The sequence below is a fragment of the Camelus ferus genome, chromosome 8 (assembly GCF_009834535.1).
Source record: "Camelus ferus isolate YT-003-E chromosome 8, BCGSAC_Cfer_1.0, whole genome shotgun sequence".
Lineage (NCBI taxonomy): Eukaryota > Metazoa > Chordata > Mammalia > Artiodactyla > Camelidae > Camelus > Camelus ferus.
In genome coordinates, this window is record NC_045703.1 from 28,613,119 (window position 1) to 28,640,444 (window position 27,326).

The following is a 27,326-nucleotide window of genomic DNA, read 5'->3' on the forward strand; positions in this document are numbered from 1 at the left end:
CACCACCACCACCACCACCGCCACCACCACCACCGCCGCCGGCGGCAGCAGCCATTTCATCTCCACAGAAACCAGACACAAAAACATGGCAGAAATGGAGAAAGAAGGGAGACCTCCGGAAAATAAAAGGAGCAGGAAGCCGGCTCACCCAGTGAAAAGGGAGATCAATGAGGAAATGAAGGTATTTTTGGACTTCATGGCTGGAGAGACTGAGCTCTTTCTTCCGCCTGCTCCCTTTGGGCCGTTGTATGGATTTGGGGGGTACAGGGGAGCGCTTGTCAGTTTCTGTAGGATGCCCAGAACGCCTCAGCTCCTCCTCCAGGTGCAAAACAGAGGCCAACTCGCGGGTTGCGTCCCCGAGATTTGCCTATCTCAGAGTCGATGAGGGTGGGGGGCGGCTGGGAGACCATATACTATTTAACCTTATAAACCCCTGGTTGGTACACGCGCGTTTCAGAGGGAGGGGACCGGGGGCCCATGTGGCGTGTGGGCATGGTGAAGAGACTCCCTAGTCGGTGGAATAGTTTTTTCCTCTTCTTCGGGAACCTTCCTTTGGATCTCTCCAAAGTTAGGAGCCGCCGGGCCGAGGCACCTCGGGAGCGCACAATTTCCCCCTCCCCCCAGTTCATCTCCCGGCTCCTCGATCCCGCTTCTCCCCTAGTAGCCAGCTGCGAGGGTATGAAGAGGCTGTCAAGTGCCGGAGCGAGTTGCGGCCCGAGCGGCGCGGGTCGGGTACCGTTTTGACGGTCGGCTCGCCTCGCCCGCCCCTGCCCGCTCCTCTCAATCGGCGGCCTCTGCCTCCCGCTTGCCTTTGCATGCTCCACTTCCCAGTTAAGCGGACCTGGGCAAGATCCACTGAAAGATAGCTGTCTGAGGGGCGGCCTTCACAGAGCGCCTGCCCATTGTTCCGAAAGGCCAGCCCCGAGTCCTGTCGGCGAGGCCGAGTCCTGTCGGCGAGGCCGGGCTCCCCGCCAAGCCAGCGGTGCTCCAGAGGTGGCAAGCGCAGCAGCCTGACGCTCCAGCTGTTCGCGTTGGAGTGATTGCTCAAGACCGCTCAGCTCCGGACCCCCCTTGTCCCCCCACTTATTTTTCACGAAGTTGCAGCTTTTACGCGGCGAGGGTTTTATTTTGTGTTGATTTCATGAATCCCTTTTTATTTTTTAAAATTCTTTTATTTGTATTTTTTGTCTTTCTGTAAGTTACTAACAAGTAGCAGATTTCGGGGAGGGACTTTAGTTTTCATTCTGCAGCCGTCTTGGTGTCCCCATCTTCTGCATAGAATCCTTAACACTGACAACTGACTTGGTCAGCTTGGTTGAATTTGTATTTAAAAGACAAACGATGAAAATGGCAAGCAACTAAGTAAAATTTATTGCAGTTTGACCTTGTCTTGATTAGAACAAGTATATTCTCTGAAGGTGCCTTGTATGAAGCCCGTATTTAGAAAGGGGCACATGGATAATACAACCTGTATGTGTACCTAGGTGCATATGCTTAGTGTTCCTTTCTTCTAGAAAATGTCTGTAGCAATCTACATTTTGGAATTAGGGTTTTTATTTTGGGGTGAGGCCATTCCTTGGGATAGAAACCACCGTTGACTCCACTGATAGACAGTTTTTTTTTTTTTTTTAAAGAGACTGGTAGGAGTTGTTGTCTTCCCATGGGGGTGGAATTCAAACAGCCTACAATAACCATGATTCCTTACTCGCCCTTCCCTCCTGTCCTGCGTTTCCAGATTACTTTTCCATTTCATTTTAAATAGGGGGTGGAGGAAGAGGAGAGAGGTGAAGCCACTAAGAAATCACAGTGTGTGCTGGCCCTTTAAAACACTGCCTAATGTGATCTATATGGATGGCAGCTTTTAAGTTTCATAGGTTCTAGAATTACAAATTAGCTAATTTTAATCAAAACATGTGAAATGTTATCCCGGCTGGATATAAAGGCTGACTGTGCTCGATGCTTGGGGCTCACGTTGTTGACTTTGGCTGCGGGAGCACTCCGTGGTTTGGGAGATAGTTGTCCTTCTACAGTATAACAGATGTTTGTCTGAACTGGTGAGGAAGAAACAAAAACAACATTGTGTGAAGGGGAAAAATTACACAATTTTTAGCCAATGCTGCAGGAGTAAGTATGGAATTAACCTTCGTGCACAGAATTTCCTCTTTTAAAAATGTTATTTTTTTCCCAGATCACCACCTACTATTTGAAATTTTAATCCTCATCATTTCAGTACAGAGTAGCATTAAATAAGAAGTTTTATGCAGCAAATAACTAAATTACCTGAAGGATCAGTATTTTCTCCCTAGTTTGGAGCAGTGTATGAGAGAGATCCCTGGTGGAAATCTTCAGTTGTGTCAATGGACACCATGCCAGAGAGTCATGAAATCCCATTTCTAGCGGAATTGTTCAGTATGCATTCTTCTAATATAATAGCACCCAAAGTCCTCTTTTAAAAGGTGACTTCTCAAAGTCAAAAGGTGGAAGGGTTATTTTGAGCGCATTAATATTTTTCTGCTTTTAATATTAATAACCGTATTAATAAAACCCTTCCCCAAACCTCGTGGCATTATCACCCATCCATCTCCCCAAACCTAAAGTGTAGAGTAACATAACACGTTGATTGCCCTGTATAAAAATACGTGTAACAAAATGTCACCGAGAACACAATGTGGCCTTGTGCAGCTTCATATCGGTGCTGCTGGAGCTGCCTGGCTGTGTTTGCCTTCATCTGAACGGCTTTCATCTGGACCAGTGTAAACTAAGCCCTGGTAAGTAATCACTGCCCGGCAGAAAGAAAGGAATGTATACAGCTAGCACGGCCTAAGCTGTAAAAACGGAAACCTGAGCCCCCACCGTGGATCACATATCAGGGCTTGAAGGTAGGGGAAATGAAAGGGGGAAAGAGGAGAGAGCAAATGCAAAAGTCAGCCTGGGAAGTGGAGGATCAGGAGGAGGCCCCCCTTAGGGAGATTTGGCTCAGGGATTAGGGAATTTTATCGTGGTGTACAGTGACCTACTCAGATTTCAACACTGGTTGGATCAAGTTGCTTCTCCGCGAGCTGAAAGAAAAAGGACTGGTGTGTATGTGATTTTTTTTTCCCCTTCGGGTAATAGAAGGGACATTGGTACAAGTGTCTATTTTAAGTACAGCAAATGCAGGGCACTGAGAATGAGCAACAAAATTGCCTCATCATAGAGATTTCCTTCAAGATTTCCTCACTGAGATAGTCACATATTTATTTAAACATGGCCGGAGAAGGCAAATTGGCAGAGGTTTAGCTGACACCAGTAATGGCATTGGAGGTTGTCTTCATGTGGCTGGGAGCTAATGTTGGTTGCTGTTTCACTAGATCAGATATTGAGTTACATTTTCATTATCACTGGTTTAATGTACATGGCAGTTGTAACAAATTTAAGTTTGATACGATGTAATTTTGTGTGTGAAAAGTACATGACTTGGCATAGCTTTAGTGTCCTTTAGTGAAAAAAGCTTCAAGTAGAAATGTTTGTCTCATTATGACCTTTACAATGTTTCCTTATCTTTCCTTTTCTTCTTCCTCACTTCATCCTGGTTTTTCTTAATTAAAAATACTTGGTACTTTATTGTACTTATAGTCATTCTGCCTTATTTAATTAGTGACCAATAGAGAGGATTTTAAAAAAATCAGATTGCAGTGCAATTTATAAATTTTGACTACTTTCGGTTTCTAAAGCAAACACTGTAATTGTAGCTAAAATAACATGTCTTCAATATATTGTTAGCTCACATGGATTATAACAAATGATCTTAGGAGGGAATTCTGATATATAGAAGTGTTAATTCGTTTCAGGAGTTCATCTAGAACATTATATAAAAACTAGTTTGTGATACTGGATATGTGAATACATGAATAAGTGTAAATATAGTTGCACTTAAGGGTATGTATTTTGTGCACATAGATCTTGGGGAACATGATTAATGACTACCAAACAGTAATACAACTCAAAATAATCTAAACTGTGAGTAAAGAAAATGAGTCAGATTTTCATCTTTTAAAACTCTGACAAAACCAATGTGATTAGATCAAGCACTCTGCCTTGGAAACCTTCCTAAACAAACCATAATTAATGCACTTACAATGTTTGGCTTCCTTATCAATTGTTCAGCTCCAGGATAATCTGTGTTAAATGTCTCAGGGTCTCCTCTGCTGAAGAAGTTTTCTGTCTGTAAATGTTCTCAGTAAGTAATTTGTATCTAAAATTATGCTTCAGTCCTGTTGCCTGCAGTTAGAATCAGGCACATCTGTTAGAGTTTAGTAGTAAACTCACCATAAGATTTTCTAGTTTGGTTTCTGATGGTCTCCATTTGGCATTAAAAATGACCTGTGTTATTTGCATAGACAATAAAGCAAGTTGCAGAGCTGTGCTGGTGAGTGCAGTGATTTAATTAGCTTGCCATAAAAATTAAAAAAAAAACAAACTAGAGATATCACAGTGTGGGTTGGAAAAGTCAGCATATTTAAGGTTGAAATCAGCTCATTACTAAAACAGGTATACTTCAAGTTTTTCTCCTGAAACTCCATCCTGATGTCAGAAACAGTAAGTCTCAGGAACCTAGAAAATGAATTTGGGACCAGATGTCACTGTGACATTCACAAATGATGTCAGACCTCCCAGGCTGAGCAGTGGTGCAACGTGTGCCATGTGTCAGGGCTGGGACCTGGCCCTTGCCCCTTGGAAGCTGGTATAGGATGTTCCTGAGCCCACCAGCCCTGTCCTCCATGTTGCTGTCAGTTGTCCTGTGCAAGGCTCTAGTCTAAACCCATAAGAGAAGGTCCTGGGAGGGCACAGAGAGCTATGAATTCTGCTCTGTTCAAACTGGAGGTTTTCTGAAAAGAGTCTCTTTCTCCATCTGTGAACCTGTGAGTATGATGTGTGGCAGAGCGAGATTCTCTAAGCCTTATACAACTCGCAGGTTCCAGAGAGGAGGAAATGGAAAGGAACCACTCCACTTCCTCCCGAATCTGAAATAAACATTTGAACTAGAAGAAAATGAGTCTGACAGACTCATTCCCTTCTGCGTTTCCTGCCTCTGTGCTTGCCAAGCACTGCTCTGAGAAGCCAAGCCCTACTCTCCTTGTGTGAAAGACAGACTCATAGAAACCAAGAGGTAACAGAGTTTTTAAAGGAAAGTCAAAAACAGGGCCTCAAAAAAGGCAAATATCAGTGAATGCAAGTGACTGTCTGAAAAAGGAGAGTTCCAGGGAAACAGAGTGTCTTGCTAGGGTGACTAGACTTTTTATATCTTCTAAGAAAGTGTCTTTTTTATTGTCTTTATCCTTTTTTAAAAAAAAAATTACTAGAAGTAGTAGAAGGTGGATCATTTGAAAATCTCTAAAGTCTAAAACTTTCTCTTGTGGAATGGGAAGTCAGCCACACTTGCACTCTCAAACTAATAAGATTATTGAATATTTTCCTAAAAGAGAAGGGATTTTACAGGCTAGAATGAAAAAAAACCCAAAACTTTGTTTTTGATGGTGCCGATTGAAACATGTAAACAGACAGGAAAGCCTGTGGTGAGTGAGATTTACTGAATGTATATTTTAGGATCTGTGGACTGATGAGTGTTAATAGCTTTTACATAACTAAGGGACCGTGGAACTCTGTCCTGCTGTAAGGCCAGTGGCTTTGGCATGGACAGGAAAACAATGTAACAAGTCTTGGCGATTTTGAGGCCAGTGCTGCAGCTGTGAAAAGACACAGCTGCACACAGCTGCACACCTGCCACGCCTGCCACAGTGTTAGCCCCAGGGCTGGTCTTTACAATTTCACAGCATTTGTTTGGTCTTTTTAGGATATTTGATGTCCTGGCCATTAAAATAGGGGATGTAATTATTCCATGTCACAACAAGATGATAAAACAACATAGAATTTTTAATGTGGAAACACATAATTTTGGTTTCATATGACACTTAAGACTTTCTCCTCAGGTCTGCTCCAGGCCAGAGCTGGATTTTAGTGTTATGACATGTCCTTTGTCCTTAGAACTGCATCATAATCATCATGTTGTGGCTGAGAACAGTGCTGCAAAATGACCCAAATGGAGTGCAGTGACCATCTTCAAAGGATTTTGGGCCAAAAGTCTGTGTATAATTCAGGTGAAAACAATAGGGCTCAATGAGTAATGTCTGCACCAAGAGTATGAATCTGGCCACTCTTATAACAGGCATGTGGATGTGCCTCGAATCGGACATCTGTGGGGAGCAGCTTGTCCTTAGGATACCATCTGATCCAGTGGGATCATGAGTGTGGAAGTACTTTGTAGTCTGTAAAGGGCTCTTCCAACATTTCTTTCGCACTATTTAAAATTCTCCCCCTTCTTGGTAGGACCATAAAATATTACCGATCCACTAAGTCTGTGTTAAGAGAGATGACTTAAACTCAGCCCTTGGCCAGACCTGGGCATAGACAGAGCTAGAAACAGACTTCTAATCAAGTGTAGTTCCTACTTTCTACAGAAGAAACTGCCTCCCCCTGCCCTTTTAGAATCTTAATTAGCAAGTCCAGTGATCCTTTTCATAGAAATCTATCTCGGAAGTCAGTCAGAAGCCATGAAGGTGAAAAGGGAGATAAAATAACCAAAAATAACCATAATTCTATTATTCGAACCTTAAGTGGCAGAGATACTAGCATTTTTTTTTTCCTGCCTTGTAAATTGTTCAGGATTGGGGGTTTCCTTTTGCTTTCAAAGTATTTCTCTTATGCTTCATTTTCTTGGATAATGTGTGTCAGAATGTTTTGAAGTTAAGTACTGTAACTGACAGATCCTTTTATTGTCATTAGGACTGTGGATATGACTGACATGGTTCTCTATGAGAAGACTATGTTTTAACTAAGTTTGAATTAAAACTATTTTTTATTTTTATAAAAATAGCACATGGACATGACAGATCCAATAGAATAAGCAATACAAATAAGCAAAAAGAAAAACAAAGCCTATAATTTTCCCACCCAGACACAATTACTGTCAACATTTTGATGTATGTCTTTTCATGTCCTTTTCTATGTGTGATGTATGTTTAAAAAAAATGGTCTTATAGTATACTAACCTTCCTTTTAAAGCTTAATATATTGTTAATAGCTTTTCATGGCAGTAAAAATTTATCCATGGCATATATTTTAGTGGCAAAATAGTATTCCATTTTAGTTATTTCATGACTAAGCTGTAATTTATTTAACCAAATTCCTATTGTTTGGCATTTATTTGTTTCTAAGAAAACAACACAGATAAACATTCCTGAACATGCATATTTTAGCACCTATTTCCTCAGAATAGTCCCCAGTCTGCTTAGAAATAAAACTGCTGAATCAAAGCATATATACATTTTTAAGGCTTTTGTTGCATAGAGTCAAATCATCTTTTCTAAAAGTTGAGCCAACTTGAATTCTGAATAGTCTGAGAGTTCTCATTATCAGTGGATATTGCAGATTATTTTAACTTTCACATATTTAGTTTTAGAATCAGTTTTTCTGAATTTTGTTTGATCATTTTTCTATATTTATACATTTAAAAAAATACCTGTGAAATGTATCCAAACATGTTAGCACATCTATTGAGTACATTCTAACTGGTAGGCATTGTGCTGAATGGGGCATAAGGTGAAAAAAAAGTTTCTGTCCCCAAGTAACTTACAGGGTGTTTGGGAGAGATGACATATTTTACTAGCACTGTGGAGGGAAGTAGGACTTGGAGTGAAAATGGGAATTATGTTTGTGGGAAGAGGGAGGGCATGGCTTTTCCCTCATTTGAATGAATGATTGGGAGCTCTCTGAAAACTTTCTGCTTTCTTGGGTAGGATACCAAGTTGAAAACAGATAGACATTCAGTTATGCCAGGTCTGAGATGAAAGCAATCAGAGGAACCTACCCTATATTTTTAAATTTGTTTGGTGTTTTCAAAACAAAGTCATTAGTCCTTTCTGAAGACCTTGCATTTCAGAGGTATTCTGAGACTTTGTAATTACTGTGATTTTCAAAATGACTTGAAGTCAAGTCTTTATTATTTATCTAGTAAAATGTTCAATTAAAAACCATTTAGATTGAACTTTGACGTGCATACAGTACTTCTAGTTGAATAAAGAGAGTGAATGTCCTGGGAATTAAGTTCCAACAAAAATAAATTTTGCCAGTATAGAAAGAACTCAGAGGAGTGGGGAAACAGTAGTTTCCTGTCTTTCTGCTATCTTTCTATGACCTTTTTTTGTTTTTTTTTTTTGTTTTAATTCTAGGAAGAGATCATGCTTTCAGAGTTAATGTTAAGATTTTCTTCTTTCCTTAGGAGCCCTGGAGGTGAGAGGGGGGAATTCGAAAGGGTGAAGAAGAGGTATGGGGATAAAGTATTAGAAGTACAAAGCAATTAGAGTCAGGCTTGCTGTCAAAAATTATCAAATGAGAAGATTAAATTTTAATTGCAAATTTTAAGAACCCATATTCTAATAATACAAATAATTAAGGAGAGTAGGGGCCAATGAGCAAAGCTGAAAGCAAGCAAAGTTTAATGTAGCTAGATGTGTCCTTGTTGGAGAGCTCTTTATATGTGACATTGACATCCTGTGATATGATTTCCTTGCAATTCTTTGATTGGTCTGAAGAAGTAGTAGCTCCTTTGGAATTGCTGACACCTTGGGCTATACAGAATTTATAATAGAAAGAGTTCTGATATAAGAATCAGAAGATCTGTATTTTTGTTCTGACTTTACTGGATGATCTCTCCTGCCTGTCATTTACCTTCTGTATGTTCTCTGTTTCTGTTGTGAAATGAGGATGTCACATAGGTTCATGAAAAGTTTATTGTGGAAATCAAATACCTAATGCATAAGGTTATTGACAGGAACAAGAGAGTTAAAGGATGTGGAAACCCTATAAAGTGCTATAAGAGTGTTAGACATTATCATTATAATTATAGTGACCTATTTTCCAAACCCAAATTGGACCACATGGTATGAGAGAGGATTTTTGTGCCACTTCCAAGGGTGAGAGGCAGTCTGCAAAATGTGATTTGGATGCCAGAGTATTGACATTTCTGGCACATTTTGATGGTTTATGGTAACAGTGATAAAATATTTGAGATAGTGGCTGTTCAGTAAAATTTATGATGTGTGATCACTGTAATTATGATACTTCTTTGCAAAAGGTATTTTATTTCTTGTATAAGTAGAAGCTTTTCAGTTTCACAGAATTTTAGAGCTGGGAGGGGCTTTCAGAGTCTCTACTTCGGTTTCCTGCTCTAAGTCTACAGGAGACAATCTGGGTGAAGATTTGGGGGGAAGCAAATTTTACAACTTCCCTTAGTACAGTGGCTGGTCCTATTATTGAACATTCTTATCTCAAAAATCTCTCTGCATTTTAACTCTTATGACCTTTATTTTCTGGTAGAAAAACTTGAAAACCCTTATGGGCTATAAACATTAAATTCACTTCTTCTAAAATATATTATGTTTCTTGGATGGTAACTGGAAAAACCCATTTCATTTCCTTTGGTTTAGCACTGTTAACAAGCCCATATAATGTCTAGCATCCAATTCTACCTAGAAATGACAAATTTTGAATTATTAATTCCTTGGGGTTCTTTGATTTCTTAACAATAGGGTATAAGACAGAGGTAATAGTCTATTTCTTGTAGTTATACAAGAAACTTTTGTGTTTGTTTTCTCTTTCTTTCATCTTGTTCCTCTTTTTATGAAAGGTTTGGGATTTATGGCTCAAGTATAAGCCTTTTGTTTTCTGCTTTTGCTGTCATACATCAAAACATTAAGGTGTTTATTTTTATTTTCAGTGACAAGAAAGGGAATGTTTTAGAGTTTATTTTCACTGACATTTATAGTAACTCAAAAATCATGGAATAGATCAAGTTCATATTGATTGTTCTGTGAAGCCGCTGAGTTTTCAGCACAAACCATAAACCAAGTGATGCAGTTATGATGCCCAAATAATATGAATTTGGTGTTAATAATCCAGTTGAGGTTTCAGTTTTTATCCAAATGTCTGAAACTTCTGGATCCCATCCCTGAGATTGGTTCTGAAAGGCTGAATGGATTTGCAGCTGGACTAAAACAAACAAATCTATATCCTTGGCTGGGAGGTTGCTCCATGAATTATGCATCTGTAGCCTTTGTGTCACTTCAGAGGTTAGACAGAACCAGTGAGAGAGGCGCCTAAGATACAAATGGTCTAGAAAATTAGATACGATGGCCAGGAGTTACTATGCAAAAGATTTTCTGTCTTTGGCACATTTCTCTTACAGATTGAGGCAAATAGTATACAGACCAATAGGATGACTTGAACCTGGCTTTTAACACTGTTGGGAATTGGTTTTTTGATGCAAGGTGTAATCCTTATCCTTGGAGATTGCTGCTGCCAGACCACTGATGGAGGACCTTGATTTGTGAGCTTAAGGACTGTCATTCTCCAGTCCAAGCACTCAGCTCAGTGTAAGAAATTGGATGTTAGGGGAGACTGACCATCATTAAAGGGATCTCTTTTGATTGAGTAGAGCAGCGTTTAGCCGAATCGTCCTCTGTGGTACTCCAGAAGTTGCTGAGCTTATTACACATATCGATCATATCATCTTTGTGCATTCATGAAAAGAATGTCTATTTAATGTGGACATGACCAGCCATCAGAGAGAATAAATGCCCCACTAAAACTTGATATGGCTGACTGTTGGCCTTGTGGATGGTAGCACTGAATCAATCTGGCTAGATTTTTTAAAATTGCTTATGCTTTGTAGTATCACAGATTGACCCATTTGGAGCTCTGAGCTCAAGTGGGTACTAAAGAAAAAAATAAAATAAAATCTGGCATCCTGTGGTAGTTTGAAATGGCCGGTTTGTTTTTGTGGAGTCAGTAGTGTAATATCTTTTTTTTATGCAACCCCTGATGAAATCTAAAGTCGTGAAATTCAGGAGAACATGGAACTCACACGTTGAGGCTGTGCACACCCTGGTTTAGCCTGGGTGCTCTGTTTCAGGTGTATAAATTCTACATCCCAGTGTAATTCAGCAATGACAGCTTCTAGGGAGAATGAGAAAAGCTTCTCTGAGCCACAGAGAAGGTTAGAATATACAGTTTTTCTAGCTTAGTCTAGGAAGCTCAGGTTGCCTTGCCAATAGAGGTGCCTTAAAAGAATTCATTCAACAAACATTTATTAAGCCCCTACTCTATAACATAGGGTCCTTCTTTTAACTTAAAAATTTTTTTCCCAGATTTAAAGAGATGTCCTTGACACATAACATTGTGTAAGTTTAAGATGTACAATATGTTGATTTGATACATTTATATATTGTAAAACAATTACCAGCATTAGCTACCACCTCTATCCTGTCACATAGTTATCATTTCTTTTTTTGCAGTGAGAAGACTTAGGATGGACTCTCTTAACAACATTCAAGTATATGATATAGTGTTGTTAGCTGTAGTCACTATATTATACATTAGATCCTGAAATTTGTTAATCTTATAACTGGAAGTTTATAGCCTTTGATCAGTATTTCCCCATTTCCCCCACCCTCCAACCCCTGGTAATCACCACTCTACTCTCTGTTTCTCAGATAGAGATACTTTAATGCACTTACAAGCATTAAGATTTAGCAGTTGTTAAGTTCATTGAAAACAGTCATCTGACAGATTTAAATTTGTCCAACTATACCCATTATTTCCACAGCTTGATATCTATAAGAACAACAATGATTATACCTTACAATTATACAGTTATTCCTCCACTGTCTATGGGGGAGTAGTTCCAGGACACCTCCCCTCCAATCCCCAAATCCGAGGATGCTCAAGTCCCTTACGTAAAAGGTGTAGTATTTTCATTATAACCTATGCACATCCTCCTGAATCCTTTACTCATCTCCAGATTATTTATAATAACTGATACAATGTAAATGCTAGGTAAATAGTTGTAAATACAGTATAAATGCTATGTAAATAGTTGCTTGCGTGGCAAAGTCAAGTTTTGATTTTTGGAACTTTCTGAAATTTTTTTACCAAATACTTTCCATAAATCTGCAGATGTGGATGTAATGTAATGTAATTAAATGTAATGACATTTAATGTCCCTTTGTTCATGCAGATATGGAGGCCTGACTGTATACTGAGTTATAGTTCATAGAGTATTTTTATGTGTTATCCAAAATCTGGACTGGCTAGTAACCTTGAAGTTATTTGGTACTTTTATGTTATTTGTCAGAAGACAATCATAGTGACCTTTGATTTCATGGGGAAAGAATCTGTCACTAATGGAATTCATAAAGCAAATTAGGCTTCGATTTTTAAATACTGTTATAAAAGGGAAAATCAACAGAGGAAACCCTTGTGGCCTATTCACCTTTCTGGATGGTAGTGGTTGACAATTGAGATATTATTTCTTTGCTGAGATTTTGCTTTATGTGATATAAAAGTCATGTTAAGAAACACCACCTGAATTAGGAAGCACTTCTAATTTAAATTAATCTGAGTCGATTGTTTTCAGTTTCAAATCTTTTCGTAGCTGTGTTTGTGCTTTACCTTTCAATATTTTTGTGTTAGTGTGGGATATAGTCTTTGCAGAAGAATATGCCAAAATATGACTTCCTATTCGTCAGCAAAACTGACAAATACCTTTTTTCTTATTATCTCTAAATTGCAAATGTCTGAAAGCCTGTCATAATTGGATGCGTCATCCTGAGATTTAAATGCATGACAATTTTTGAATGTGTTTTGAAAAATGAACACGACTCTAAGGGAGGTAGGGCGGGGCTGGCAGTGAATGGGTAGTGCAAACAAAATTTGATTTATGCATTCTTTTCAAATAGTTATTGATTATATATGTAAGTAGCCTATGCTTCTCTTTCAGAACTTTGCAGAAAACACCATGAATGAACTCCTTGGCTGGTATGGCTATGATAAGGTTGAATTGAAAGATGGTGAAGATATTGAATTCAGGAGCTACCCTACAGATGGAGAGAGCCGGCAGCACATTTCTGTTCTCAAAGGTAATGACATTTAATGTCCCTTTGTTCATGCAAAGAAGGATTAACTATCTCAACCTGCCAGAATTGAGTTGCTCTGGGACTCGTTTTGTTGATTATGCCAATGGTTGATTTAAATGTACATCCCCGGTAGTGTTTTCCCATAAGCAGTATTCCACGGAATATAAAAGCACAACATAAAACAAAAATAGACACAGCTTAATCTCCTTTCAGCAACGGGAGAGCCAGCTAGACAAGGGCTAGGGATCTTAAGCGCTATGGTCCTGCCCACAAACTTATGGAAAGGGACCATATTTACTAACTTCTCCTAGTTTCCCAAGCCCTTTGATTTATCAGTTGTTGAGGACTGGTGCTTTCTGTTAAGTGAAATGTTAGGGTTAGATTTTCAGACTGTAAGAGAGAACCATTGTTCTTTTGGTAATTTCTTCCCCCCCACCCCTCTTTTGGTAGGAATTCTAAAGGAAAGTCCTATTTCTGTTTTATGTTTGAAGTTTTCACCCTTCTCTCATCCCCACAGCCTTGGATAGTGTAAGGAGAGTAAGAAAGTGGTAGAGTAAGAAAGAAATTCTGTAAGAATTTTCATCAAAGCCCAACCAAAGAGTAGAAATTAGCGGTTTGGCAGAGCTGAATCAACACTGATTCTGCTGGTGGGTAGCACCGCCAGATATGTCATGAGGGAAACCTAGAACCATTGGTGGGGATTGATATGGATACTGAATTTATGAAGCTAAATTTGGATCAAGGGTTTGTTTGTCAAAGAAAAGGAGAATATGAGGAAGCAACCCATTTGGGGAACTTTAATAAAATGTGGGTAAAACTAATTGTGTGTCATCACTGGCAATTTGATCAGTATTTGTATTGCGTTCAGAATCTACTGGCATAAACTACTTGTTCATGCATTTTATTTTCAGTCTCTAAGATAGCGCTTTTCCTTCTTATGTACCAAGCAACGAAATGTAAATGAGCTGTCCTGCAGGCATGTGGAATTGAACGTACGTGACAAATTTTATGTTAAGCTTGCTATGAAATTGTACACATCACGTTACAGAGATAGTATCATCAATTTCACTGTAAATGAAAAATGCAAGTCATGAGTTTATATCCCATGAACTAATCGCTCATATACTACTTGGTCTAGGTAAAAATCTTTGCCTCTGGGGAACATGGGAGAGTACCAGGATATGCTACTGGAGGGAAAAAGTTGTTTTCCATGGTTGAGTTTTTTTTTTTTTTTTTTAATTCACATGAAAGGATAAAATTCATTATGTTTTCTTTATTACCATTTTTGTTAATTTTTAATGGGTATTAATGGGTTAAATTAATGGGTCTATCCTGTGAAACAACAGGGTTTTTCCCCTCTAATTATTGGCTTCTTTCTCACTGGTTCTTTTGATTATATTATCACCCAAGTTTGTAATATAGTGGGACATAGTTACAGTAGTGGGTTGGGGGGTACTTTTTAAACTTCTCCCCTGGTAGCCAGAGAGCGATACCTGCTATATATCATTTTGTACATGGAAAAGGTTAATTGCCTCTCAATTTTCTATGGGCTTTTACAGTGCTAAAATTCATCACCACGATACAGTTGGGATATTAGCTATCATAGTGGAGCAAATTATAAAGGAGCCCATTGGAAATTTATGGTAACATGCCTGAAAAGGTCCAGGATGGTCTGTGGAGTTCTGGTAAAGTGTTTAAAGATTTGCAAGAAAACATTTTTATTCCATAGCCATTTTACTTGAGAAAATGTGGTTATAAGGAAAATAAGTCCTTTTGTCATATTGAATGTAATTTTTTTCTTTTACAGAAAATTCTTTGCCAAAACCAAAATTACCTGAGGACAGTGTTATTTCACCATACAATATAAGCACAGGCTATTCAGGGCTTGCCACGGGAAATGGACTCAGTGACTCACCCGCAGGGTCAAAGGATCATGGCAATGTGCCCATTATTGTACCTTTAATTCCGCCACCTTTCATAAAGCCTCCGGCAGGTAAGTCACTACTGGGGCTTCCCATGATAACGACTTATAGAAAATTGTTTTAACCGACCTACGATAATTATTAAATATTCAAGTTAATTTTGGAAAAGACTATTTTAAGGGACTTTGTAGATAAGAAATATTAGTGCCTGTATTATTTAAAATAGTATTGTTTTTTAAACAAATTCCCCAATCTACAACTGCTTAGGCTGTCAGTTTTCAGCTGACAATAAACTTTTCCTATCCCTGGCTATAAAAAAAATATTTTCCTTCTCTGAAATCATGTTTAAAGTTAAAAAAGGATGAACTAATTTAAAAAATAAGATATAGACTGGCTGGTTAGCAAGAACAAAAGTAACCATGGTTGAGCCGGGTGGTGGTGCAGTGGGGACCACGTCTCCTCTGAATTTTCTGAAGGATGGGGCAGTTTGTAAAGCATGTGTGGCAGGCTTGTTCCTCAGTGTGCCTTCTTCTAAATCCACTTAAGAAACAACCTGGGTTAGCCATCTCTGCTACAGAGTTCTTTTTAATTCCTGGAAAGCTCTCTTTGAGAGCTTAAAAAAAAAGTGGAGATCTGACTTTCACTTGCATGAAAATATAATCAGTGCTTTTATATTTCCAGAAAATTAGATGGTGGTGTATTAAGCTGGATGGCAGTGGGCTGAGCATGATGTGATATTGCAAGCTAGGTTACAGTTATGCTCCACACAGACAGAGGCGTTCAATAATATTGTATCTGGCTTGCTGTAAAGTGTTAGAATTATGCTAGAATGATTAATTGCTATACTGGTTATATTTCTGTATGTTGAATTGAACAATGATAAATACTGCATTTTGATAGCAGTACTTATTGTAACTCACTAAAGGTAATGCTTGTTTTTTGTTTGTTTTTTTTTGTTTGCTTGTTTTTCTAGGGAAGATATGTGCTCGGTTACATTTCCATAAACAATGAAGATATTTGTAGATATAAATTCCTGGGCTTATGTTATAGATATATTTACCGTATCTTCTAAGTGTTACTAACATTTTCTTTCATGATATGGGCACATTCTCTTGCTTGCCTGCTACATTTTAGCAGTAAAAGTGTCCTTTCATACTGAGGTCCTCAGATATGTTATCAAAGTCCATTTACCTATCAAAATCATTTGTAATTGTGTTTGTCTACTAAATACTAACGTTATTTGTATATCATAAAAAGTTTGTATTTCGAATGACATTATTCTCTTCTGGTTGATTATTTTGTGGTGCTGAGGGGCCCAAATTTATCTCCCAAAGGTCAAAGGACATATTTTGCATAGGACAACGGGAGAGAAGGGTGACTAATTTTGTAAATGTAGGTTCCTGTTTGCATGTAGGTCCAGTGGCTTAGGTGAGTGAAGCTGATGATGAGGGTATCAATAAGGCAGAGTGACTAAGTAGAAAGAACACGGGCTTCAGATTCAGACAGATTGGGTTCAAATCTGGGCTTTGTCATTTGCCAGCTCTGTGAATGTGGACAAGTTACGTAATTTCCCTGTCTGTAAAATGGGGATCACAGTTTCACCTCATGGGATAATTGTAGCCATGAGATGAGAAAAAGCACTAGCATAGCGCCTGCCACACGAAGACCATTTAGTAAACACCATGCCTCTTTTTCTTTTTTATTTTTTCAGTCCTTATTCTGCCCTAGAGTTATCATGCACATAATGTGTGCATAAAAAGGTATGCATCCAAATGAAAATTCCCCTCTAAGATTTATTTGAGCAGAGCAAACAGCTCTAGAAATTAGCATAGCTGAGGCTATCATGAGTTTGGCATGCCAAAAAACCTGCCCTGGAGTTTCCTGCTGAGCCAGCCACGTGGAATTCAAGCACACAGCTCCTATTTAACTCTAATTCCACATCAGATCAGGAAATAAATATGCAAAGGATAGAGGCCAAAAATTGAGCCTTGGAAGCCTTAGATGTAGGAACTCTGAGGAATTAGAAGCCAGAGTAACAACACCAGCGGTTTTATACTGTCTTCCATGGAACTCCAAGGTGCTCATCTGTTGAAAGCAGAACGTGGGGAAGGACGTGTTTAATTTTCTGTATCTGCTCTAAACCTTGACTTGGTCCTACTCCAGGGTTCTATATGACAAGACCAAGATACACAAAGTTTCTCTGCCTTCAAGGAGCTGACTCTGTTATTCCCTAAGCAAAAACTTAGAGGAGAGGTGAATTTTTGATTTAGTCATGTTATCTGGTGCAGTGGTCTGTAACCTTTTTCTGTAAAGGGCCAGATAGTATTTTAGGCTTTGGAACTATACTGTCTCTTTCATGACCACTGAGCTCTGCTGTGACAGCAGAAAAGCAGCTACAGATGATACATAAACAAATGGGTGTGGCCGTGTTCTAATAAGACTTCATTTACAAAAAAAAGGCAGTGGGCCTGGTTTGGCTCAGGGACCATAGCTTGCTGACCCTGGCATTAGGGTAAGATTGGCAAAAGTCTCGTGGTAAAGGAAGGTGAATAGAGTTTCTAAAAGTCAGGCCATGAGCTTTGCCAGGGTGCTCTGTGTAATATCAAAAGGAAGGGACAGTGACAGAGCAGAAAAATAGCAGTTTCCAGGGTGTGTGGTGGGCTCCGGCACATAATAGATACTCTATCAGTGTTTGTTGAATAAATGAATGAATGATATTCAAGTTCCTCTTGCACATGCATAATAAGATAGTACGGGCTGCTTTGTTGTTCTCTGAGAAAACGCTAAGATCATGTTTGAATTAGTTCCAACCTGTCTGACCTTGACCATAGCCTTCCTGACAGTGAGGTATTTATCCATAGATAAGTATAAAGTCTACACATTGTTCAAAAATTTCCCACTAGTTAATCATTTCAGTTCTTCCTTTTGCTAAAACCTTTCCCCGAATTGTTATTCAAGGTAATCGAGTTGAGGGATGCTCATTGTCAATTTTCTAGCCATATATAGGTTAATGTGGCGTTCCTGCGGGACACTAATAAATGATACAATGACGAGGAGCAAAAGGCCCCTTGATAATCAGCCCCTGAGTAATTAAGAGTTGACTGTATCCTGCATGTGTCCACCTCTTGGGATAGGGGAGATGAGGATTGTATGTATGCTTTGGATTCCTGGGAAGAAAATAATGATTAGCGTTCAACTTGTTCCTGTTGTACTATAAACCTATAAGCTATGTGGAAATGCAAATAATACCTTATGCCTGTATCAAACCCTGTACAGTTTATGAAACTCATTCAAATTTATTATTTTATTTAATTTGATCTTTACAATAACCCTGGTAAATAGCATTTTAGGTATCATTAAATAAAGAACTGAAGCTCAAATAGGTTAAACAGCTTTCTCAAGGTCAGGTGGCTTCTAAACACCTGAGTCAAGACTAGCAGTAAGGTCTTCTGACTCCCAATCCAATATAAAGTTGCCTTTTCAGTGTATTTATACAATACCTCCCTGGACCGTATCAGAGTAAGAAGACTTATGAATCTGCTTCTTCAGAGTCCCTAGTGACAGGGGATACAACTTGTTCCTGCACAGGGTTATTTTCCCCAAATCCACATCTTTTGAGAGACTTGCTAAGTTCTCTGAGTCTGAGCATCTGTGGTTCTGTGAACCTGGATGACCTAGTAGGCGTAAAACTCCAGCTTGGTTTTAAGGTCTTGCCAGCATGAGGCGAGTTGCTTCTGCTCCGAGGTACCAGAGGGCTCCATCTGGTCAGACACTAGCTCCAGAGAGTGTTTCATGTGCTCAGGCAGGCTCACCACTGGATCCCATCCACGTCTGGCAGCCAGTGGGCCCAGTGGAATACTCGTGATCGGGAACACGGTGATACCACACTCTCTTGGATTTCCACTCTCCTTTTGCACAGCTGCAGACAGAAGTGTGGGTGTAGCTTATTCCCGGGCCTGGGGAGCTGCTTGTCTCTTGCTGCGCCCCTTTTCTTCCGAGAATGGGAACTCCTTGGGCTTTGGTGATTACCACAAGCACTGACCCTGCTTTGGCTACATGTTTCAATCCAATTTCATCTGATTTCCGAGGCTAAGCCGTCCTTCCCCCCTCAGAGACAGAAGCTGGCCCTTGGTGTAGGGTTTGTGACATCACAGTCGTTACTATGGTAATAGACTTGCTATAAACACAGAATAATAGCCCTGCTTTTACTTTTGTTTTCTCTCCAAGCAGTGAAGGGAATCACCATGCTCCTTAAGTAAGAATTACAGACTTTCCTACAGACTCTAGAAGTGTACAGAATAAGGTTTTGCTGTGCAGACTCGCCATTTAAAAAAATGTTATAAGAATAATATTAGAAAATAATAGAAAGTATCAACCAACTCTCTTTTTTTAATGCCAATATTCCTTTATCCTTTAAGTCAGAATGAATATGAAAACCTCCTTCTTTGCTAATTTAAAAAACCACAGCTTAAGCATGGTCTGAAGTGGCAGAATATATATCAGCAAGAGTTTTGAGAGATAACTCAGGTTAATTACACTGTAACCTTGCTGTCATTCTTCTCATATTAGAGATTTTAATATGGGTTCAACCCTTTGGGACTGCATTCAAAGAGGGTTGTGCCGGTAAAGGACTTTCAGCATGGATGGTAAGAACTGTACAATAATGAATCTCCATCAAAATGCTTACGCCTGCTCTGCTCCCCTACAAGTCTGACTATTGAAGTAAAGCCATTCAAAATGAATTTTAAATGGATTTTTTAAAACAAAGATCTTATATCGGTCTTTATTGCTTTACAAGTGTAATAACATCTAGCTCCATTTATTGGACATCAGTCCTCTGCAGTGGTTGGGTAAGCTTGGGTCTCCCCAGCCTTGCCTACCTCTGGTTAAAGCAACCAGCTGGGACTTTTGAACCAGGATTTTTTATCTCCTAGTCTCAGACTTGTTCCATAAACAACATTTTGCTCTCCAAACTTAAAAAAGTCAGTAAAACTGTTAGCGTAATTGTTTTTATTCATAAGGTAAAGACGAAATCCAGTGACTTAGCTAGAGAAAGTTTCACTGAGCCTGGCTGCAGAAAACACTGTGTATCTAGGAAATGATATTTTAGATCTGAGTCTTTTGACAGGTTTTTTCAGAGGCTTACAACTTGCCTATTACAAGTCCACAAACCCTCTAAACCCCTGAATACTTTAAAATAAAATGAAACATGAAAAACGGAGGGAATATACTTCTCTGGATGCATTTATATGGCAGTTTTGAAGATAATGTCTTTTACCTCAAATAATAAGTGACCTTATTCTCATTCTCTAGTGTGTTCCCACGTGTGAGGTGAAAGGTAGAGTCCACGCACACAGCGCACGCAGGTTTGTGTGGAGGGACGTGAGATCAAGCTCCTAAGACCAGCTTGATTTCCTGTGTGCAGGAAAGTCTTGCCTTTCTTGGAAAACAATGACCATTTCCTGTCTTCCAGGATGGTTTGCTTTCAGCGAGCGTTCCAACTTTGTGTTCAGTCATAGTCATGGAAATATGATATATTTTTTCAGGCAAATCTTTAAATTCTTAAGGGATTATAGGAACTGGGCTCTAAGGAACCATTAGCTTAACTGAGAATATGGAAACATTCACGTGATCTGCTAAGCTCTATGTATATAGCTGAGTAACCCACAGTTAATAAGCATGTTACTTTTTGGCTCTTATAATTCTTACATGGAGTTGTACTTGCAGGGAAGTGGGAATCAGAATGTGGTTTGCATTATGATCATTATTTATTTTATCTGTTATTTAATATTCTTGGGGCTTGCATATGAATGCTGTTTTCCAAATAGCCTTTGAGAAAACAGGATTTAATAGAAATTACTTTGCCTTTTATTTATTTGTACAACTTTTAAAATATGATTATTAAATAAAATTACCTAGAGTTAATGGGATTTGGATAACTTACTATTTATGTAGCAGATACATTTCTCAACAAAAAGAAGAGATTCACTGAACCCTCAGATTTGTAGAGTTTTCCAAACCACTAAGGACAAGGACAGGAGGAATTATGGTGAAAGGCAGGAATAGGAGTAGTTAATAACAGTATCGATTTAATCTCATCATAGCTACTATTTTTTGAGCATTTATTATGGGCCAGGCATTGTGCTAATAGATGATCTTATCTAATTGTCAGGAAAACTCTCTGTGGATGCTGTTATTAACCTTGTTTTACAGATGAGGAAACTGAGAACCAGAAGAGTTAAGCAATTTGCCTGAGGTCACACAGGTAATAAGTGGCTGAGCTGATAGTCAAACTTAGGCATAGTGTCCCTTTAACCCGTATTCTACCACTGGATTATCCAAAACACTGTGTCTGTCTTTCAGTCAATAATGTATTTACTGACTGTTCTTCACATTGCATGAGACAATACACATAGATGGAGAGAGAGATAGATAATACAAATATGTATATAGTGTATATTATTATCCCTGACCACCAAGAATTTACAGGGTACTTGGTATATAATCAAAACATCATTCTAGTTTGACTTTAGAAAGAATGACATAATTTCAGCAACATTTAGAGGGTGCAGGGTGGGAGCAGAAGGGTAGTTAAAGTGGAGTAGCAGAAAGAATATGGGCAGATAATCAGAAACTATTGAATTTGTATAGTTGAGAAGAAATGACATCTGAAACATAATGTAGGCTAGGAGATAGTTATTTGAAATTCAGAGTGATAAAAAAGACAAAGTGAAGTCTTGAAATGTTAGCTACTGTGATGTGGGCCCTGTTTCATCTTTTCTTATACAATCAAAGGATCTTGAAAAGGTGTAAGTCAAATTTTGATGTGTTCAGTCATTCTTACTGCCAAATGGATTGTGTAGTTAGAATGGTAGCATGATGTGGTGGAAAGACTATCAGAACAAGAACCAGGACACCTGGATTGTTAATGCCAGCTCTGCTGTTTACTGGCTAGATAATCCTGAATAAGCCACTTAGCCCCTTTGAGCCTCAATTTCCTTGTCTGAAAATGATGTAGTTAGCTTAGGTAATCTGGAATGTCCCTACATTTATAAAACCTTGATTTTGTGACTTGTATAGTGAATTGCCTAGCTGATTCTATGACTTGAAAGGGTCTATTTCAATATGGCATAATATATATTTGTGAATATATATTTGATTGAATATATTTAAAGCACATTTACCTATGTCTGTAGTTTCGGCACCTGAAAGTCTGATGGAAGATTTATGCTGCTTAGGACAACTTTCAGTGACTGATTGTTAATTTTTACTCTGAAAGAGTGACTTGAAATAATAGATTTGAAATTTGAAGAAAGTGCTAGAAAGTGCAAAATTTGAGTAAATAAAAAGACTGTATCACCCATATGTTAATAAACTTAATTATTTTGATGTTACACATAAGTTGTGATCACTGGAATTCCCAGAATTTCTGCAAAAGAGAAGTCACATTATGTCTAATTTAATTTACCAAAACAGTCACAAGAAGAAATAGAAAACCTGAGTAATCCTTAATTTCCTGAATAGTAAGGAAATTAAATAATTAAATCCTTTTTATGAAGAACTTGCTAGGTTGAGATTGCTTCAGTGTTAAGTTCTAGTGTTTAAGGAAAAAATAAAACCAAACTCAGAGAAACTCTCTTAGAGAATAGAAATGAAACGCTTTCACTCATTTTATGATCCCAGCATGATCTTGATTCCATCACATGACAAAGGCATGAATGATAATTTAATGTAACTTGATTACATTTAAGTGGAGAACTTCTCTTCATCATGAATAATGATCCAAAAATCCTGAACAAAATCATGTCAAGCCAAAGTCAATGATATAAACAACAGGATATTGCATCATGACTAATTTGGATTTTTTTTTCCCTAGGAATGTAAGGTTGAGTTAAATTTTAAAAATTAGTCAATATTGTTAACCACATTAACAGAATAAAATAAAATGTCATACAATATTCTCAATAGATGCAGAAACATGATTTGATAGAATTTAACACAACAACAAAAACTCTTGGCAAAGCAGGAATAGAATGAAACTTCCATAATAAGGCAAAAAATATCCACAAAAACTTACAGCAAATATACTTAACAGTGAAATACTGAAATTTTGAGATGAAGAATGAGATAAAGATAACCACCATCACCACTTTAATTTTGTGCTAGAATTCATACTCAGTATAATAAGGCAAGAAAAAGAAACAAAATATTATAAGGTTTGAATTGTTTATAACCTCTCTACCTCACTAATATACAGGTCAACTATTATAATTAATGAGTGTATTTATCAATGTCTAAACACAGTCAATGCCCCCAAGTCCATCATATCTCTACATACCAGCCATACACATGCAGAAGAACAAACTAAAAAATAACTTTTAAAATAGCATCAAATCATCAAATATCCAGGGGAAAAAAAATCTAACAAAATGTGTGCAGGATTGTTGCACAGAAAACTACCAATATTGCTGAGAGAAATTAAAGAAAACCTAAATCAATGAAGGGATACATCATATTTATGTTTTGGAGACTAAATATTCTAAAAAGGCAGATTATTCCTAAATTGATCTATATATTTAATTCTGATGAAAATTCCAGCATCAAATGTTGTGGAAATTAAAAAGCTATTTCTAAAATGTACGTGGAGATGCAAAAGGGTAAGAATAGCCAAGACTATCTTGAAGGAAAAAAAAATTGAAAGACTTATGCCAGCAGATCTCAACATTTATTATAAGACTACAATAATTATTAATTAATTAATATTATTAGTGTTAGTTGTTGCTATTGTTATTCTTTTGACCTTATCTAAAATTATCCTTTAGGAATCTGTTGATCTGTATTTGAGACATAAAAGAGGAAGGAACACTTTCTGTTTCATGTCCATTATCTTTTGGTTTAACTTTTGTAAAGAACCTTTTCTTGCAATTATGAAATATATAAATTTTGGAAAAGTGCATAAAACATAAAAGTGTTCTTTTGTAGACAGTGATCCTTGTCTGCTCATACCTTCTTTCCTCCAAGAGGTAACAACTTTTATGGTAATTACTGCCCTCTTTTCTTCTATAGTTTAAACACCTCAGTATGCCTCCCTATGTGATATAGTTTATTTTTGCCTATTTTTGGACTTCAGATAATGAAATTTTGGTAGCCAGCTTCCAAGATGACCCCCAATTATCCTGGCCCCCTGGTGGTATCTTCTTACATTGAATCAAAGATGGTCTGTGTGACCAACTTCTAAGGCTATCATCAAAGGTTATTGCAGTTTCTGCCTAATTCTCACAGATTATTCACTCTTGAGGGGAATAGAGAGGAGCATGAGGAAACTCAAGCAGTCCTGTGAAGCAGTCCATGTGGATAGGAACTGAAGCTTCCCATCAATAGCCAGCACTGACTTGCCAGCCCTGTGTCTGAGCCACCTTACAAGTGGATCCCTCAGCCTGAGTCAAGCTTTCAGATCACTGCAGCCCCCCAAAACATTTGATTGTAACCTCATGAGTGATCCTGAGCCAAAATTGCTCCAAACTACCCTCAAATCTCAGACCCACAGTAACCATGAACAATAATAAATGATTTCTGTTGAATTAAAAAAAAGACAATGAGATAATGATATAAAGATATATATATATATAAACCATTGTAATAGAATGCAGAAGCAAGTCTAAATGGATACTTAATTTATAACAAATGTGTTAGCCAGCTTGAGTTCCCATAATAAAATACCCTATCCTGTGTGGCTTAAATAACCAGAATTTATTTTCTCACAATTCTAATGAATGGAAGTCCAAGATCAAGGTCATCAGGGCTGATGTCTCATAAGGACTCTCTCTGTGAGTTGCAGTGGCAGCCTTTTCCCTGGGTCCTCACATGGCAGAGACAGACAGCAAGCTCTCTTGTGTTTCTTCTTATAAGGGCACTAATCCCATCAGACTAGGGCTGTACCCTCATGACCTCATCTCACCGTAACTCTCAAAGTCCCCATCACCAAATAGTATCTCACATTGGGAGTTAAGACTTCAATGTGAATTAGCGAGGGACACAAACATTCAGTCCATAACAACAAAGATGACACTGTAGATCAGTGAGGAAAGAACAGTCCTCTCAATAAATGTACTTATGGGAAAAAATGTGTGTTGATTCTTTACTTCACACTGTTCACAAAAACCAGTTCTTGATGGATTGTTGATCTAACTGTAATAGGTCGAACATTAGAGCTTGCAGAAGAAAGCCTAAGAGAATATATTTATGATCTTGGATGGGCCAATATTTCTTAAACTCTACACCAAAAACACTAACCATAAAGAAACAGGTTGATTAAATAGACTCTATTAAAGTTGAGAATTTCTGTTGATTAAAAGGCATCTTTCGAAAGAATGAAACAGCAAATCACTGAGTGGGAGGTGATATTTGTGATACATATCCCACAAAAGACTCATATTCACAATATATAAAGAACCCCTAGAAATAAAAAAGAAATCATTACAATAGCAAAATGAGCAAAAAAAAAAATATATAAACACCAAAGAAAATATCCAAGTGACCCCCCCAAAATATTAAAAGTTTTTCAATCTTGCTCATTAGGAAAATAAAATTTTAAATCACAGTGAGATACCAGTACACAACATTAGAATGGCTAAAATTAAAAAGACTGATAATATCCAGTACTGGGAGGATATAGAGCAACTGGAACTCTCATGCGTTGCTGGTGAGAGTGTAAGTCAGTATAACCACTCTTGAAGGCTGATTGCCAATATCTATTATTGCTGAACATACATATATTCTATTACCCAATAATTCCATCCTAGATACATACTCAATGTAAATGTGTATATATGTGAGCTGAAGACATTTAGAAGAACCTCTGTAGTAGCATTTATTCACAACAGCTAAAAACTGGAAACAGTTTAAATGTTCATTAACAGTAGTTAACATTGTCTCCTAGGAGTTCCTTGGATGGGCTTAGGTGGGTGAAGTGTGGGCCTTGAAGTTGAATGTGAAGTTGTGTGTATATCACATATGCATAGCTCAGAGAAAAAAAAATTGTCTCAAAAAATATTGAGTCCTTGACTTAGAGACCTAAATTTCAAAATGAAAAAAAAAGTTTTTTAACTCCTCTTGATTTCAGCAACTAAGTTCTAGACGGTAATTCTAACATTTTTTTATCCTATGTTTAGTCTGTTCATAGTTTCCTCAAATCAAGCATTTAAAAATCTTATCACTCTTTATTATTAAAGAATTATCAACATTTACATGAATTATATCATGGTGAAGCCCAAAAATTAGATTATAGGCTTAAGACATAAGTATCTGTCACAGTGGTGTACTTGAGAGCTACTTTTGATATGGTGTAAAGCGGAGAGAAATGAAGGGGCCCAGGTGAGTGGCAAAAACAGGATACACATTACTCTACATCAGTGGTTCTTGTCATGGGTAAATTTGCCCCTCAAGGCACACTGGGCAGTATCTGGAGATATTTTTGGTTGTCACAACTGGGAGAGGGGGTGGTACTGGCATGTAGAGAGTAGAGGCCAGGGATGAGGCTTAACATCCTGCAATGCACAGGACAGCCCCACACAAGGAATTATCTGGCTGAAAATGTCAACAGTGCCATGGTTGAGAAACCAGGCTGTACAAGGATGGCAACTCTGTGTATGGGGCACCTCTTATGTACCACTCCAGATCCTCTTGGCCCCACAGTGACTGCTGCAGTACTTTGATAGCTTAGGCACTTGCATTTTGAAGAGGGCAGTGTTCTGTTGGAGTTCGGTAGGTGCTCTGGTTGGCTGAATGGGTCCGTGGATGTGAGTTTTGGTGTATTTGTGGGAGACGGTGAGCTATGAGCGTCCTTCTACTCCGCCATCTTGGCCCCTCCTTCCTAGGCACGTGCATTTTGAAAGGGCTTGTGGCATATGTCTCCAGCTTCTTTCTCTGGGACTTCTCTGATATGGCAGCATGGGCTTTGTGTAAATCCTTTCTGCTGTACATATGCATGTGCAAACCAGATGTATAGGGCAATTAACACACTAGGTCAGTGGAACACGAGAGTTGATGAATACATTCTTTCCCCTTTTGTCCCCTGGGTTAATAGTTATGAAATGTATTTCCCATACTCCAAAGAATGTTCTTTATGATTGAACACCAGTCTCCCTGAATAGTGGCTAACTCAGTATCACATCGTCACATTGGCTCTTCATCCTCCCCAGGTTCATTCCCCTTGTCCCCCACTCCTACTTCCTGGAATCACATGTCTGATAAACCACCTGCATGCAAATCTTTGTCTCAGATTCTGTTTTCTGGAAAACTCAGGCTAAAATACCATGTGTGTTGAAGTCCACAGTAAAAGATCAGAAATTAATGGAAAAGAATATAAAAAGTTAGAATTTTATAAACATTCATG

General features: G+C 38.2%; 1 protein-coding gene across 2 annotated transcripts in view; it reads left to right on the forward strand.

Moving 5' to 3' along the window:
• Positions 1-48: 48 nt before the first annotated feature.
• Positions 49-27,326, forward strand: part of SOBP (sine oculis binding protein homolog) — a 157,699-nt gene continuing 130,421 nt past the window's right edge. For both annotated transcript variants that reach the window (XM_032484632.1, XM_032484633.1), the window contains exons 1-3: positions 49-181; positions 12,875-13,013; positions 14,818-15,003. In XM_032484632.1, the coding sequence (XP_032340523.1) occupies positions 86-181; positions 12,875-13,013; positions 14,818-15,003 (421 nt within the window). In that variant the 5' untranslated portion in view covers positions 49-85. The remainder of the gene's footprint in view (positions 182-12,874; positions 13,014-14,817; positions 15,004-27,326) is intronic.